Here is a 16368-nt window from a genome sequence, read left to right as displayed (position 1 = left end):
GTGTGTGTGACAAATTGTTGTCCACAAAATGAAATACAATAAAGAACCTGGGAATGTGTAAGCGATAATAAAAAAAGTAGAGATGATCACTGAATTCCTATATACATATGAATATATGTATAAACAAGGTTACAGGGGTGGGCAAAAGTAGTTTTATGGTTGTAATGCAAATAAATAATACAATAATTAATAAATCATAATAAAAGAATAAACTCTGTGTTTTGTGTATTCACAACTTTAAACCTACTTTTGTCCACCCTTGTATATATATCACACAAATATATATTCTACATATAAATATTCTTTCTTCTCTCAATGGATAAAAATAAAAATATGATAATTGTGAATTACAATGAAATAATAAAATGAAATGGTATAAACCTTAACAAAGCAAAAATAACAATAGTAATAAAATTATTAAAAATTGATAAAAGTATAAGAAAAACAATTTCCTTATTTTTTTTAGTGAGAAGGCAATCAATACTATCTAAATATGAAGCATGGAATTTTTTGAAAGATACTAAGTTCTTAATTTTTTTCCAAATAGTTTTTCTGTTTTCTTAACCTTAAAGGGTTATAAAAACTAAAAATACTTTCCATGATGAATAAACATTAAGCTAAAGTTTCGCAGTTTCTTTAGTTTCACTTTAATTCATTTTCTTTTGTTAAAGTCATGTAAAATTAAATATAATACTTTTAATTTTAGAGAATAACTCATAAGGCATGATCCTGGTTCTAGAAAATTATTATTGTCTGTCCATTTCTGCTGCTTGAAAATATGAGCACAGAGACATCTGGAGGTTAGCACCCCAGTGTTTATGGGGGCCTTTTCTGCATTTGGAAATGGCAATAAATGTCTGCTTTCTCCTATGCTCTTTAGTACTGGAACTTTTCACCATGAATATGCACAGTTTTATGAACATGATAGCGAAGGACTTAAAAAGAATATTATGTGGTAGAATATACAGTCATCTCATTTTAATGCTTATCCCCCAAAATGTTTAAAACCCAGAAGCCCTTGAAGATGTTTCAGATGGGCCATCAGTTTGTAGAGGTCTGCTTGCCTGCTTCTTGTACTAGCGGTTAGAGTGTAGACTTAATTGCAGCCAAAGACAATGGGTTCAGATTCCCAAATAAACCATTTGTCTTCTCCCAAATCTGTGATCCTGTCTGTACTCCTAACCAGAGCTGAACCTCTTGCAAATGGAAATTACTGATCAGGATTCGCTCCTGGAATCCTGATCAAATCCCACTTCTTAGTTCACAGTCGGTCCATCAGTCTTGTGCATGAAGAAATTAGGAACATTACGAAAAAGAAAGAAAAAAAGCAACACGATAGCTAAGTGGAAGGAAAAGCCCCAGGAGAAGAGGAATGCACCTGTAAAATCTGAAACCCAGAAAGAAACAGGACACAGGACCCCTTAACACCCAAGTCAAAAATCTCTTAAAAGTGGATCTTAGGAAAATGATGATATTAAAAATCTTTCTGCCAAGAGGCAAGTTTTTAGTTTTCATGACTTTTTTCATCCTTGGTCTCCCAGGGTTTCTCATTGAGCATTTTGAGTGGGACAGTCCTGTGTCATATAACCTTACCCTCCCTGGCCTTCAACCAATAAATACTAGCAGTGCTCTTTAGTCATAAGATACTCACCTCATTTCTACCTTCCTTCAACACTCCCCTCTCCCACAGTGGGGACCAGGGCAGTGCCATCCATTGGCACTTACAGTTCACCTTCTGGTTTCCATTAGGACAGAAAGCTTTTTCTTGTTCATTGTTGAATCTCCAGTGACTGGCACATAGTAATGGTGCTCAACAAACACTTTTGAGTGAACAAACAATATCCAATATAGGATTTGCTATGGAGATGGAGATCTTGGTGTTTTAGGAAGATTACCATTTTTTAATATTTACATCATAAAAATTCACTCTCATTAAACCCCTGGTAGTTGGAGCCTTTAGAGCTTGTGAGCAACCCCAGAAAACACCGGAGAGTGAGACAGAAACTAACACTTGTTGACACCTACTACATACCAGGCAAAGCACTAGGCCTTCTGCATGTGGCTTTAGGAAGCAGTGATCAGCATCCTGCCCCATAGATGAGGAGGGGTCTGCACCTGATGTGGCACCACGGTAAATGGCAGAGCTAGGATTTGGCTGGATTCCTAATCCTTTCCATGGGGTTTGCTCATCCACACGCACCCTCCTTTCAGATGCTCTCGAGAAAACACATCTTCAGAGATTTCACAACAGCTTGATTTATTTTCCAGGATGTCCAGACAAATTCCATCCCTTCAAAGTCTTGGTTGTATAAATAGAGCCAACTTGTCTCTTCCATTACCTCAGTCAAGCCACGGGGGTCAGAGGACAAGCATCTTGGCAAATGCCTTCAGCCACTTCCAAAATGAATACATTCCTTAATACTCAACTGACACAACCCCGAGTGGCTTCTTGGGGACCTGAAGAAAGCTCATTTAGTAAATCTGGTTTTGCATGAAGGAGGAGAAAGGGTGGGGTAGAGTGGAATTGTTAAGTTCCCTTCTCCAAGTCAGGGTGGCTCTGGTTTTCCTTCTCACGTGGCTGGGCCAGGGGCTGTCTATTTCTAAGTCCAGATGATATGCAGGAGCCACAGGGCGATACAAAAGCACCCCAATTCCTCTTCTCAGGGAAGATCATTGCTCTCTCCTTCCCGTGATTCTTGGAGGAGGGGAGAAGAGCAATCCTTCCAGGAGGCTGACAGCTTGGAGCCTGTTGGCTCCTTCAGAGCAGGGACATGCACAGAAGCATCCATTTCTCCCAGGCCCCATCTCCTCTTCAGCTGGTTTGCCTCCCCCCCAACACCTCACCACCAGCGCTGCAACTTCTCCTGCTGCAACTCTCCCTTTTCTCTTCTCTTCTCTTCTCTTCTCCTCTTTCCCTTTTGCCCTCCTGGTACAGCTTTTCTACTCCTGGCACAGCTTTCCCTGTTCCCTCCCCTGATAGTGCACAAGCTTACCGTTTAGTTGCTGGTGGTTTGTGCCAGTGCTCCCATCCCTGCCTCCCCTGCCCAGCATTCACCGCTGAAGTTCATAGCAAGGCTGCATGAGGGCCCATAACCAAAACTCCCTAACTCTGACTAGCCCCCACGTGTCTGCTCTTTTCAGGGCTGGACAAGTCAGTGACCCATCTGTCTCCCCTTTACGGTCTTGTATGAGCTTACAAGGCAAAGGTGAGCATTCAATTCAGATTTCAACCATTGAATGAGCCTCCAATTCCATAAATAGTGCATTTTTATTTCTGAAATTGTGCACACCCTACAGCTAGCTTCCTTGGGAGCAAGCTGTGGCTACGACCCTGAGTAGGGTGCATGGGAAACAGGGATTTCGTTTGCACAGGCCGAGACACATGCTGGAAAAGACTGGGGCATTCGCCACCTCCTTTCATCTGGAGATAAAGGATGTAAAAAATATTTAATTAAAGTCATAAATCTGGCTTTTGTTTCATTTGGGGTTTGCTGTTCCTAGCTCTAATCTGCTCTTGCTTGTTTACTGAATGCTTTGACCACTAAGCAAAAGTTCTGAAATGAATGAAGATTGTTTCCAGGCCTTCTCCCAGCAGCTACCCCCCCCACACACACACACTTCTAGCTCTGCGTTCTCACAGCCCACCTCTCACAGCCCTGCCCAGTGAGAATCCTACTTGGGCTTCTTAGACCTGCGTGAGCAGACAGACCACCACGGGGTCTTGTCCAAATGCAGATCCTGCATCTGGGGATGGGGCTGAGATCCTGCATTTAGAAATGCAGCTGATCTTCAGCCCTCACCTTGAGTTGCAAGGGAATAAACTGGGTGCAACAGGAACAAATACAGAGACCGAGGCCAGTGCTTCCCAGTCTAGGCCACATGTTAGCCTCACCTGGGAAGCTTTTAACAATTCAATGCCCAGGTTGCACCCTGGACCACTTCTGTCAGAATCTCTGGAGGAGGAGCCCAGGCATCAGCATTTGTTAAGCTCCCAGATAACGATGACAGGTGACTGAGTGCTGTCCAGGTTGTGGATCTCCGCTTTCTGGTTTAAAGGAAGGAGCATCTGCATCCGGCTGAAGGGAAAGAGGAAAGTGCTCCGAAAATAACATTGCCCTCCGCTCACCCAGCTGGTTCTCCACCAAAGCAGGAAAAGATGGGTCGGGTTCATCATGTGCAGAAGGTGGGTTATGTAAGGCCAGTTGGAAGACTAGGTGACTCAGGGAAAGCCAACGTCTGTGATGACCTGAGCACATGACAGATGCTGAGAAGCAGCATCTGTAGCATGGAGGATGGGACACGTGGGAGGCTGCTGGAGGAGAACCCAGCTCCTGTGCCCCTTGGGGTGGTGCTTAAGAAAGATCTGAGATTTAACACCAGCCCATTAATTACCTCCCCTTACCCTCCCCCAATACAACCCCTCATCCCTTTAAACACCCCACTCTGTCTATAAGGACTTTAATCGAGTTTTACCTGAATAAGAGGCTCTAGGGACAGTGCCTAATGGGATCTGTCCCAATTTCTACACCCTCCCAGGGACAGCCCTGCCTCCCCACTTTAATCAGTATTGCTTTTAGGAAATAAACATCTTTGCAAAGAAAAATATTATCAAGGTTTTGTTGAAAAAAAAGAAGGTAGCTCAAGAGGCTAAAGGACATGCCACTCTGAGTCCTTGGAGAGGTCAAGTGCAGAACTACAGCCCTGCCCAAGAAAGGGTGGAGCTACAGGCCACCTGGGCTGTGCATGGGAATTCCCAGCTTTCACCATGGTCCGGTTCCTGAAAGGAGATGTGTGTTTGTACACATTGAACCCCAAAACCAAAAACCTAAACTATATAAAGCCAGGCGGCAGGAAGAATCAAATACCCGTGAGCCCCCAGTCCCTGCACAAGAGGACAGACATCCTCAGAGAAGAATCCAGGGCCTGTGGCTGCTAGGAAGAGTCTCGGCCTGAGCATTAGGAAACTGCCTTCTGGGCTGCTTAACTTTTCTCCCAAGTACCCTCACTCCTGGGAGACTGGACACATCACCCCCAGGTGGTTTGAGGTCACACCTGAGGCAGCTGCCGGCTCACCCACTCAAAGTGCCTTCCCAGAAGTTTTTGTTTTAAAAACAAAAAGGTTTGCATTCTACTCTTTTATAAGCCCTGTTTGCTTAAATATACAACTAGTACCTATAGTCTGTATTTGTTCCCATCCAGTACAACTAGCATTCCAGAACATGGGGGTCACCATACTCTGGGCCTGGGCCACCTCCAGGGATAACATGCCCAGTTCCAGCAGCAAGCGACTCAGACACGGACACCTCAAAAGCTTTCTGAGCCTCGGCATGACCAAGTAGTGTTTTAAGATAATTTGTTCATCACCAGTGGTGAGGTGGAGAGGGGCTGGGGAGCCTGAAGTCAGGGAGACCAGCTGGGAGCTGACCTGGACAGGGAAGGGGCTGGCCCAGAGGGAGAAAATAGACTGATGCAGACAGACGTTCTGGAAGGAAAGTCTGACAGCCTGGTAATTGCTATTGCTGGGAGGTTGTGAGGCAGGGGCTGGACATAGTGCATGGAAGGCTCATCCCACTTTCAAGTATCAACTGAGAAGGGTGAGCCACGTCCTCCAAGTGTCCTTCCAAACACACTCTAATATATTAGGGGATAAAAGGAAGTCTGACCTCTAACCCCCACCCCACCCCACTAGGCTCCTGAGCCATTCAGCTGAGGTCCAGAGCTCCCCAGACAGGCCTGCTACTCCCAGCTGGCCCTGTGGAGAACTCAGAAAGATACAGCCCCAAGTGCACTGGCCACCAGCCATCTCTAAGCCGACAGCCTGCAGATGGCCCAGGGGAGGTTGTGTTGCCTCCTGACTGCGGTCCCACCCGGCCTGACCCTCTGGCCCCAGTGAGTCAGGCTCCTCTCAGCCCACATCAGACTCGTTGGCTGCAGCTGCTAAGAAAGCTCTGCCCTACCCCCAATAAGAGGCAGCACTCGGCCAACCTCTTACACAACCCAGCCCTGAGAAAGGCACCTCTCACCTTAGCCCAGCTGCCGGCCAGCCCTTTCCTCTGTTCCCCTGCCTTATCCGTCTAGTCATCAGACCTCTCCTGGCTTTGTCCCCTCCCTGGCCTCCAGGGGTGTGAGGCACCAGCCCATGAGCCTGTTCTGTCCCCATTCCAGCATCCACTTAGCCCTGCACAGCTGATCTCTCCCTTTCAGCAGCTGTCCACCCGGTTCAGGGATCAGCAGAATCCCTGGCCCAGGGACCCAGCCTGACTCAGCAAGGTCCTATCGGGGTGATGTCTCTATCTCTGATCTAGGGGCAGGATGGCAGAGAGTCTGGGGGCTTTGTCTGGTGAGTCAAACATAAGGGAAATTGAGAGGTCTCCCTAGAGAGGAAAAAAAGGTTTAGGATTAATCTCCAAAGTGCTCTCAGGTGGAGAAAGGAGTCCATGTGTCCTGTGCTGATATGATGGACAGCACTGGAACTGGTCATGGGTAAAAGTCCTGGGACTTGAGGTCAGCTCCAGAGATCCATGGCTTTCTTGTAATCTGAGCTGTTCACACTAAAAACAGCCTGCCCCTGGGGCCATGGGACCCCAGTCAACAGTCAGAGGCACTAAAAAGTGGATCTCTTCATTTTATGAGGGAGACAAAGAATGTCCCTTTTGGTCCTTAGGTTATAAAAATTTTTTTGGAAAGTCTCCTTTTCTCTAATTGCATCAGTTACAAAGTCCTGGGCAAAATTATTTAATTTAACAAACATTTTGGAGAACCTGCTGGTTGCCTTTTCTTCTCCAGAGCTGCTATGACCTCAATAACTCAGTTGCTTGGCATATGACATACATGAGGCCATTTTAGATTCACCCCCTCTATGGCAGGTTTGCTGGCCTACTTAAGCCCAGTAGGTCATAGGGAAGAGAGAGCCTTGAATCTGCACTAATTCACAGCAGCAACTCAAGAAACCCCTCCAGTTATGGGTCCCTTTCCACGCATGACAGCAAGAGCATGCCAGAGAAGGCCCAGCCTGTCCCCATTGGCATGGACATGTTTTTGCCTTTCTACCTGGAATGGGCAGTCTTTGAGAGAAAAGAGCCAGGAGAAGAGTTTTAAGTTAGTACAATAGAGTCAGAGCCGTGTTTTCTAAACACTGGAAGGAGACCTGGGGTCCAAATACAGGAACCGAGAACTCTTTAAAGCCTGGCTTCTGCTTCATCTTTTATTGCCTGCTGACACCCTCCCCACACTCCAGCAGGGTCCACACTGGGATTTCCTGGCACAAACCATGTGTTTTCTCAGGCATTTCCTTGGCCTGGAGTGTGCTCCTGCCCCTTCCCAACATGAAAGCCTGGCACCAGTCTCCCCAGGGCTGGGAGGTGAGGGAGCTGCTCGCTGCTCCTATAGCTCCCCTCACTCCCCTTGGCCACCCTGCTTCTCTCTAACGAATGTCTATTCACTCCTCTCTTTCTGCCACTCTCTGCAGGCAGGGCCTGGGCCTCTCACGTCTGCTCCTTTTGGGGTAGCCCAAGGGCACACAGTAGGTACTCAACAAAGAGTGCTCTTACAAGTAGGATGGAGGAGTCGCACTGCTTCTGAGCCTCACTGAGGGACCATTCGAAGCCTGGTTCTTTGCAGAGATGTGAGGCTGATCCAAACAGCCCTTTCTGTCCGCATTTCTGAGGGAGGAGAAGGTGTGGGCAGCCAAGGAGAGCGTGAGTGTGCCAAGCAGATAATTATGTGTTCTTGGAAGCAGGTTTAATGGACTGGCTCAGAGCGGAGCTGGGAACGGGCTCCGAGGCCTGCGCCTTCAGACGGGACGTGGCTCAGGCAGGGATTTCGCCGTCCAGTTCTAACAAGTGGCCGACGCCTTGTGGAAACTTTTGAAAGGCGTTCTGTTTGGGACCAGCCAGCTTGTCCTTCATCTGGTTGCCCCAGCCATCTTTCCCTTCAACTTGAGAGCACAAGAAGAGGGGAAGCTAAAAATCACTGAGCACTGCCTAGGTGCCAAGAACCAAGTCAGCAAGTTCACTGTCCTGGGAATCCCATGTTGTCCTAGAAAAAGGGAGGAACGGAGGCCCATGCAGTCCCTGGTGGCAGGGAAAATGGTGAAGCTGGGCATCAGACCTGCAGCCTGTGCTCTTTCCAGACACAGCGACCTTCTCTTTACAAGGTCATTTTTGCTGCACGTCTCACTTCTACCCCAAAGCCAAAATTCCCCCGTTGGAACAGGATAAACATTCCCATGGCAAAGGAACGTTGTGTTCCCAGAGGAGATGCAATCACGTTGTTCCGCCGAGGCGATGCAGGCTTATGAAATAGAACACTGGGCTGAAAGCCTGGGCCTGGGCTCAGGGGCCACCCCTCCCCTGCATCCCTCAGCTGCATCCCCAAGGCAGTTGGAGAAACAGAAGGAGCCCAGGGAGGGGGACTGGATCTAATCTTAACTCTGCAGCAAGCTGCTGGCTTTTCTAGGTCTCTGCTTCCTAGGTCCATCATGAGGTGGAGAGCTTGCTTCAGAAAGTGTGGAGACTTGCATCCATGTGAGAAACACCTGTTTTGCTTTCTTGCACCTTGATTTCTCCATCTGTAATTGGGAATATTGTTTGCATAAAGGAGGGACTTAAAGGTGGGGGAAAAAGTGCTTTTTTGGAGATGATTCTGGAGACTACATCCCTGTGCAATCATTCTTTCCATAATTCATTAAACATATACTGAAGGCTTATTATGTGTCAGGCTTTCTCCTGGGCCCTGAAAATACAGAAATCAACAAGGTAACAGGCCCTCTTCCACATTTTCCATCAAAAAAAATATAAAAATGTTTTCAGCCTAGAGGTTAGAAATAATTTTTTAATCTACCCATTCTCATCTCCTAACTACGTACTCGAGCTCCATCACTTTAAAAAACAAAAAACAAACACAATTTTTCCTTGATTAGATGACATACATTGTTTTTATATTTTAACATTTCTGAAATCAAGATGTATCCTACAATTTTGATTGGCAGAATTTTCTTCTTTCTCCGTGATACACAAACTAAAGACGCTTCTTATAGTTTATAGCATCTTAGATTCAATGAAATAAATTTGGAAAAAAGTTATTTTTCAACTGGAATTTTAATGAATTTCACAGCCACTGAATTTAACACAGGGCCTTTCCAAAATATTTCAATTTCATCCAGATGTGTGGTGTCACGGAAATCATATGTCTAGATATCTAATTGCTCCTTACTTTTTATCTGGATGGCTTGGAAGGAATTTTGCACCAACGGGTAAGGATGCTTTATCACCTCATGGCCACCAGAGGGAGAGAGAGTGTTGGAGAGGGACAGTGTCAGGCTTGGCTTTTGCTCTCAAACCTTTCCCTCAGCCTCCCTGCAGAGCAGTCTGAAACTCACTGACACTTACCTGCAAGGCCAGAAGAGAGGAAAAGACCCCTTTCCAGAGCAATGACAGCCTCAGAAAGAGGAGTTCGTTGGATCTGAATGATATTTGCTGACCTACACTAAAAATGAGATGTTGTGTAAATGAGCTCCTCCTGGGAATGAAGACTGGTGCTGGACACAGAAGAGTTCAGGTTCAGAAATGCAGGTCTGGTGGGTAGCTCCACACCCTTCGTAAGCCATTCAATTCTCTTGAGACCCACATGACTCATAAAGCTCTCCAAGGAAATGGTCCCACTGTAGTAGACACCTGTAGCTTTCTGCCTTCCTTCCCTCATTTAACTATCTATTTATTGAATACCTACACTGTACTAGGAGCTGGGGATACAGCAGTAAACAGAACAGAGACAGTCACTGTACTCATGCATCTTAAGTGCCAGTGGAGAGGTAGATACTATACACATAAATATACAAATAAATCTATCATTGAGTAGTGCAAAAAAAAAAGTATAAGAAAAAATAATGGGTCCCCTGACCGCATGTGACAGGAGAACACAGTCAGGGTTGGATCTGGGAAGGTTTCTCTGACAGGCGATCATTGAGACAAAGCCTGAAAGAAGAGTAGAACTTCCCCAAGTAAAGAACAAGGGAGAGACCTTCCAGGCAGATGGGCCGGCATTTAAGGAGACCCTGAGGTGGAAAAGTACTTACTTAACACTTTCTAGGATCTAAAAGGAAGCCAGTGTGGAGCCCAGAGACAAAGGGCAAGAGAACTTAAACATAATGGGAACTTGGTGATCCATGTTAAAGGCATATTTTTTCATCTGTAGCCATTGAAAGGATTTAAACAAAGAACCGACATAGTTGATTTGAGTATTAATATGACAACTCTGATTGCCCTGTGGAGCATGGCTTGGAGGAGAAATCTGAGAAGTGGGATGTCCAATTGGAAGTAAATAGAGAAGGAGCAAAGGGTGATGGCAGCCAAATATTAACATTGGACATGAAGGTGTATTTAGAGATAGAATTACTGGGTTTGGAGAGTAGAGAAGAGGGAATATTAAGTTTGACTCCTGAGATTTCTGAAGGAGCAGTTTGGATGGGGGGAGGACTTGTCCTTGGATGAGCACCTTTGAGAGAAGAGGACAGGACTTGGGGAGAAAAAGGTTATGAGTTGTTTTAGTAGATTAACTTTAAGTTACTTCTGGAACATCCACCTGCAAGTGTAAGCTAAACAATTAAGTCAATGAATCCAATGGGCATACAGAGGGAAGATCAAGCCATAGCAAGAGCTGAGTTCACCTGGGTAAAAGCATCATTAAAGAGAATGGGAGGGGGAGAAGCACAGCACTACTTGGGACACGAAAATAAATTGGGGAACTGAGGAACTTGGGAAGATGTTGTTCCAAAAGCAAGTCATGGCATAAACCCTGGCCCTAGCAGTCAGACACAGAGGGGGGAGAATGTCCAACCTGGTGCACACAGTTTCAAATAGACTATACCAAAGTTTCTAGGGAAGCAAAGGGGAGAAGGAGATGGAAAGAGCACTGAGGGCAGAGGGGAGAGAAGGGAAACTGGAGGTCAACTGTAAGCAATATAGGATCCATAGCAATTAAGAAAACAAGTTTCTCTTGGATCCCCACTAAGTTGGAAGAGCCAGACCTATGTGTATGTATCAAGGGAAAACATATGTACAGCTAGCTACCGCAATAAGATAGTACAATGAATAATATAAAAAGTAGAGAAAAATATTTCAGTAATCAGGAAAAAAGGAGAGGCATCTATTCTAACTGGGTGGCCAGGGAAATCCTCACAATGGAAATGGACTTTCTTCAGGACTTGGAAGAATGGGGGAATTTTGAAAGGTAAAGGTCACATGGGTGGAGGAATGGCTTCAGAACCCTCTGGTAGCACAAGCTACTGGAACAGTAGGTCACATGTGTGTCAGGACAGACCTTATGCCTCCTGAGGCATCTATCCAGCTTCGGCCAAGTCCATGTGGACCTGATCCTGACTAGCCTGTTCTTTTTTCTTTTTTTCCACCAGTTGCATGACCAATGAGCAGCCGCCCCCCGAAGGAGATGTCTGAAACTCACAGCAGTCCTCTTCTGGCAGAGCCTCCTTCCAGCAGATACAAACTCTACGAGTCAGAGTTATCCAGCCCTACCTGGCCCTCCAGCCCCCAGGATACACACCCAGCCCTACCCCTCCTGGAAATGCCTGAAGAAAAGGTGAAGAATGTTTCTCCTAGGATGTTTCCCAGGTGGGGTGGAGGTTGGGTAGGAGAAGGGTGGTGAAAGATGCTACTTTCCCAACTACCCAATGCACGTGTTAGATAATGCCACAGAGGGGCCAGTGTTCAGGAATATTCTGCCCAAGTCAATACATAGTCACTCCCATGATTGATCCTACTTGGCCTAAGATAGAAAATATAGCTTGTGTGCAACATGATTTTAAGGACAAGTAAGGAATGCACACACTCATGCATCAGTCTTCCAACCAGTCTCCAAAATCTTGCTCCTTAGGCCTGCCCTCTTGAATTACCTATTGTCTCTAAAAGGAAGGCCTTCATTCAAAAGGCCAGCCTTTTGCACTCCTTGAATACAGCAGCACAGAGATAGCCTGACTATAGCTACTGATACAGTGAAGAGGGATACAAGCCAGCAACAACAAACCCTGTAGAACAGAAGAATCTGATTTTCGGAGTTGTCACACTATATCATTTAAAACATCCAGTTTTCAATAAACAATAATGAGACATGCCAAGAAACAAGAAAGTATGGCCCTAGCCAGTCTTGCTCAGTGGTTAGAGCGTGGGCCTTCGGACTGAAGGATCACAGGTTCGATTCTAGTCAAGGGCAATACTTCTGTTACAGGCTCAATCCCCAGCCCCAGTCAGGGCACGTGTGGGAGACAACCAATCAATGTGTCTCTCTCACATCAATGTTTCTCTTTCTGTGCCTCTCTCCCTCCATTCCACTCTTCCAAAAAAAATCCATGGAAAAAATATCCTCTGGTGAGGATTAACAACAAAAAAAGGTGGGGGTGTGGGGAGAAAATATGGAACAGGGGAAATAAAGCAGTCAATAGAAACTGTCCTTGAGAAAGCCCAGACATTAGACTTACTAGAAAAAGACTTTAAATCCCTTAATTACAGTCAAGGAACAACAACAACAAAACATGTCTAAAGAGCTAAAGGAAAGTATGAGAAGTATGACCATAATATTTCACCAAATAGAGACTATCAAAAAAGAGGAAATTATTAAAAAGAAACAAGTAGAAATTCTGAAGTTGAAAAGTATAATAGAAGTGAAAATTTTACTAGAAAAGCTCAATGTCAGGTTGAAGCAGTCAGAAAAAAACAGAAAATTTAAAGTCAATTGTTGTTTGTCTGATGCCTTTTCTGAAATAATTCTGGATAGTCTATATTTTTTGTCATGTCTAGCCACTGACGTCTCTGCTCATTTAGCCTACTGGTCAGCTAATGATTAGACAGACATTTTCTAAGGGATCTGTGTGCATGTTGGGGTATACCTCCAATAATCATCCAGGCAGTTTTCAACTCTACCTTAGCCTTCACTTTCTGCTCTCACAGAAACTCAGACTCAGCCAGGTGAGAGCTTAGGGACTTCTCAGTTTTCAAAGAACATGCACACTGTCCTGGACATGTGCGAGCCCTAACATGCATGAGGCCTTCTAGATTCACAGAAGTAAGCCCAAGCTTTTTAAAACCCTCTTTGGACATCTCATTCCCCAGTTTATCCTTTTAAGCTTTCTGACTAGCTCATTGCTCTCCCCAACTATTGTCCACCACCTCAGCCACAATTTTTTCCAGTGCTCTCATTGCCTTCATGGAGGAGAGAATTTCTGGAGGTTCTTGCTCCACCATTTTCAGTGATATCCTCAAGGCATTTAAGTTTTGATGCAGGGAGGAGTTTGGAGAAATCTATAGACCATCAGTGTACGATTGAAACAGAATGTGAGCCACATATCTAAGTTTAAATTTCTATTAACACATTTTTTAAAAGTAAAAAGAAGCAGGTAAAATTAATTTTAATAATATATTTTACTCATCTTAATATATATGAATATATATAATATTATTTCAATGTATAATCAATATAAATTATCATTGAGATATTTTACACATTCTTTTTTAATACTAAGTCTTTAAAATTCACTGAAAGCACATCTCAGTTTAGACATTTCAAGTGCTCAATAGCACATGTCCCATTGGCTACTATATTGGACAGCACAGCTCTAGAGCAAGGAGTCCTGACCAAGGGGGCCACGGATAGAATAGGAGTATGAACTTGAGTGGGAAAAATAATTTATCTTTATTTTTATTATTCACCAAAATATTTAGCCTTTACTTCAATTATGAATATAGGAAATAAACAAGTCATATTAGCATATCTGAGATTTTTGTCATTGTCACAGATTAGGTTCCCCTAAGAAGCTGACTTGGAGATTTGCCTCTAAGAAATGCACAGGGGTATGCCATAGGAGTCAATACTTGCAGAGAAGTAAGGTAGGCAGCAGGGTTAGAGAAGACATTGGGCTGTGATGCAGGCACAATAGAGGCCTCTGCTGCTCCTATGGTGAGCTCTGAGCTGGGAGGGCTATACAGAGCTGTCCTGAGTTGGAGTGAAGAGGCCCCAGATATTCACTGGTTACTATTTTGAAAGTATCATGGGTATTGGATCTGCCACGTCTATATGTGTATCACAGTGTTTTTTAATATTATAATTCCATTTCAATGTGATTGGTTTTCTTTGTAATCCTACTCACTTTATTCATTTACAAACATTTACATTTTATAAAGAAGTCCATAAGCTTGCCAAGCTATCAAAAGGGATCGATGGCAGAAAGGGTTAAGAAACCCTGGTACGAAGAATGTGTGGAAATCCTGGGAAGAGCAGGCCTGTGCGGGGCACTCTGAGCACCATTAGACAGTGCATATATGTCTTATGATCCTTCATATCAAAAAAACCTGACCACCTTCTTTATCCCCAAATGCCTCTGCTCTCAAAAAGCTAAATTATCTGATATTTTATCATGGCTTCTGCTGAAAGGATCTCCGGTCATCCAACGAAGAGAGCCACATCGTGAAAATTGAAAAACCCAATGAAAGGAGCAAAAGGAGAGAAAGTGGGGCAGCCCCCCGAGGCTCTGCAGGCCGGGGGGGCATCAGTCTCTTCCAAGCAGTGGGCTACCTGACAGGCGAGATGAAGGAGTGCAGGAGCTGGCTGAAAGGTAAGCAAATGCCCGGGGAAGAAGCAGCCAGGCCAGGCCAGCGAGACAGCCGTCCCTCTGGTTTGGACCGAGGAAACTGCTCCCTCACTCACCCATGGTGAGGGCTCCCACAGTTGGGGTGCTCCAGCCCTGAGTTCCCTCGGGTAGGCATAACATACCCTACTAACTTGCAATTCCAAAGGGTTCAAAATTAAAAGCATTTCACTAATTTTAGTTCTTTGAAAATTCTTCACTCCTTCATGGAATAGCGAAATAGCTCTAGGACAAGCACTTAGCTACATGTGAGCCATTTCCCAAACAAGCCGATCCTTCTTTCACTTTTCCTGGCCATGCCTTATGTGCCAAGAAAGGATTGGCATCACCCTCCCCAAGTTCTTTCCTTTTAATGTTTTCCTTCTCCTCATTTCCCTAAACTAAATGCTCCAACGAGCACGCCTCACCTCCCTGCCCCACCTGTACATGCTGTCCTGGAAACTGAACCAGACAATGAGGCAGAAAGCACGTCCCCTCTTCTGGCCCCGGCTTCCTCCGGGTCCTGACTCAATGCTGATTTTCACAGCTGGGCTAAAATCATCTTCCCCAGCATCCTTTCTCCAGACTACTTTCTTTGCTGCTCAGATACCAGCCCTCAACTGAGTCATACAGCACTACACAAAAAGAGCTTCCTTCGCTCTCCACCCCTTCCTTTGGATCAATAAATTTTCTTGGAATGCTCCTGGGGCTTCCTTGCCAAGCAAGCCAATGGCTGGAACGGCGTTAAATTGGCCTCAGCACGGTGCCTCAGTCTGTAAGGCAAAAACCAACACCCACTGAGGACTGATTGCGGGGCCGTTCAGAGATGGGCTGGGTGCCAGGATAAATGAGGGGAAATGGCCTGGCTCATGCATCCCTGTCTGCCTTGGTTGCCACGCCAACCACTGGTCCAGCAGGGAAAGGCAGGTTGGACCCTGCTGATGGCTCTGGCTCTGCCTGTCTGTCTCTTTCAGATAAGCCACTGGCCCTGCAGTTCACAGACTGGGTCCTGAGGGGGACTGGTCAGGTGCTGTTCGTCAACAACCCTCTCAGCGGGTTCATCATCTTCATAGGGCTCCTGATCCAGAATCCCTGGTGGACGATTGCTGGGGGTCTGGGGACAGTGGTCTCGACCTTAACTGCCCTCGCCCTGAGCCAGGACAGGTGGGTTCTTTTCTATGTTGGGTTTGGGTCTTGGGGCAGACAGGTGGAGAGCTGATTACTTGTGCGGTCAGCCAACCTTGTCCTATCAGCCAGGCCAAGGTCTCCTGAGTCTCGGCTGTGAACAGGTCACTGGAGATCCTTAAAGAATTAATCTACTCCTGTGCTCACAGCAAATGACAGGACCAGGCTCCACTTGACTGTAGAGCTCTGGAAACACTTCCTCTGGGCAAGTGCAGAAGAACACTTGGGCGGTTCTCTCACAGAGCCTGCAATCTTAGTTGAGGGGGACAAGTATAACAGGCAAGAAATGTCTCAGAACAGTACAAGGCAGCAGGCAGTGGAGAGTTTGGAAAAGGCAAACTTAAGACAACTATGTATCAGATAAAAATCCAACCTCTCAACTTGGCTCCCAAAGTCTCTCTAATGGACCCACCCTACCTATTACTCAACATTTTCCTCAATTGAGCACTTTTGCTTCTGCCTTTCTAATCCTACCATTCCCTCAATCTCTCCTCCTCCATGGAGCCACCCCTGATTGCCCTTGTGCACTCTGACCCTTCCTTTCTCTCTGA

At 45.5% G+C, this 16368-nt stretch overlaps 1 protein-coding gene across 1 annotated transcript in view; it reads left to right on the top strand.

The window, feature by feature from the left end:
• LOC308563103 (urea transporter 2-like) overlaps window positions 1–16368 on the top strand; it is a 65240-nt gene that overhangs the window by 28509 nt on the left and 20363 nt on the right. Inside the window, exons 2-4 of the mRNA XM_081149832.1 lie at window positions 11411–11595; window positions 14440–14620; window positions 15607–15796. Coding sequence (XP_081005958.1) covers window positions 11422–11595; window positions 14440–14620; window positions 15607–15796 — 545 coding nt within the window. The 5' untranslated portion in view covers window positions 11411–11421. The remainder of the gene's footprint in view (window positions 1–11410; window positions 11596–14439; window positions 14621–15606; window positions 15797–16368) is intronic.

This window comes from Miniopterus schreibersii (assembly GCF_964146895.1).
Source record: "Miniopterus schreibersii genome assembly, chromosome: 10".
Classification (NCBI taxonomy): Eukaryota; Metazoa; Chordata; class Mammalia; order Chiroptera; family Miniopteridae; genus Miniopterus; species Miniopterus schreibersii.
The sequence above is the reverse complement of the archived record's forward strand: the minus strand, read 5'-3'. Positions and strand labels throughout refer to the sequence as shown.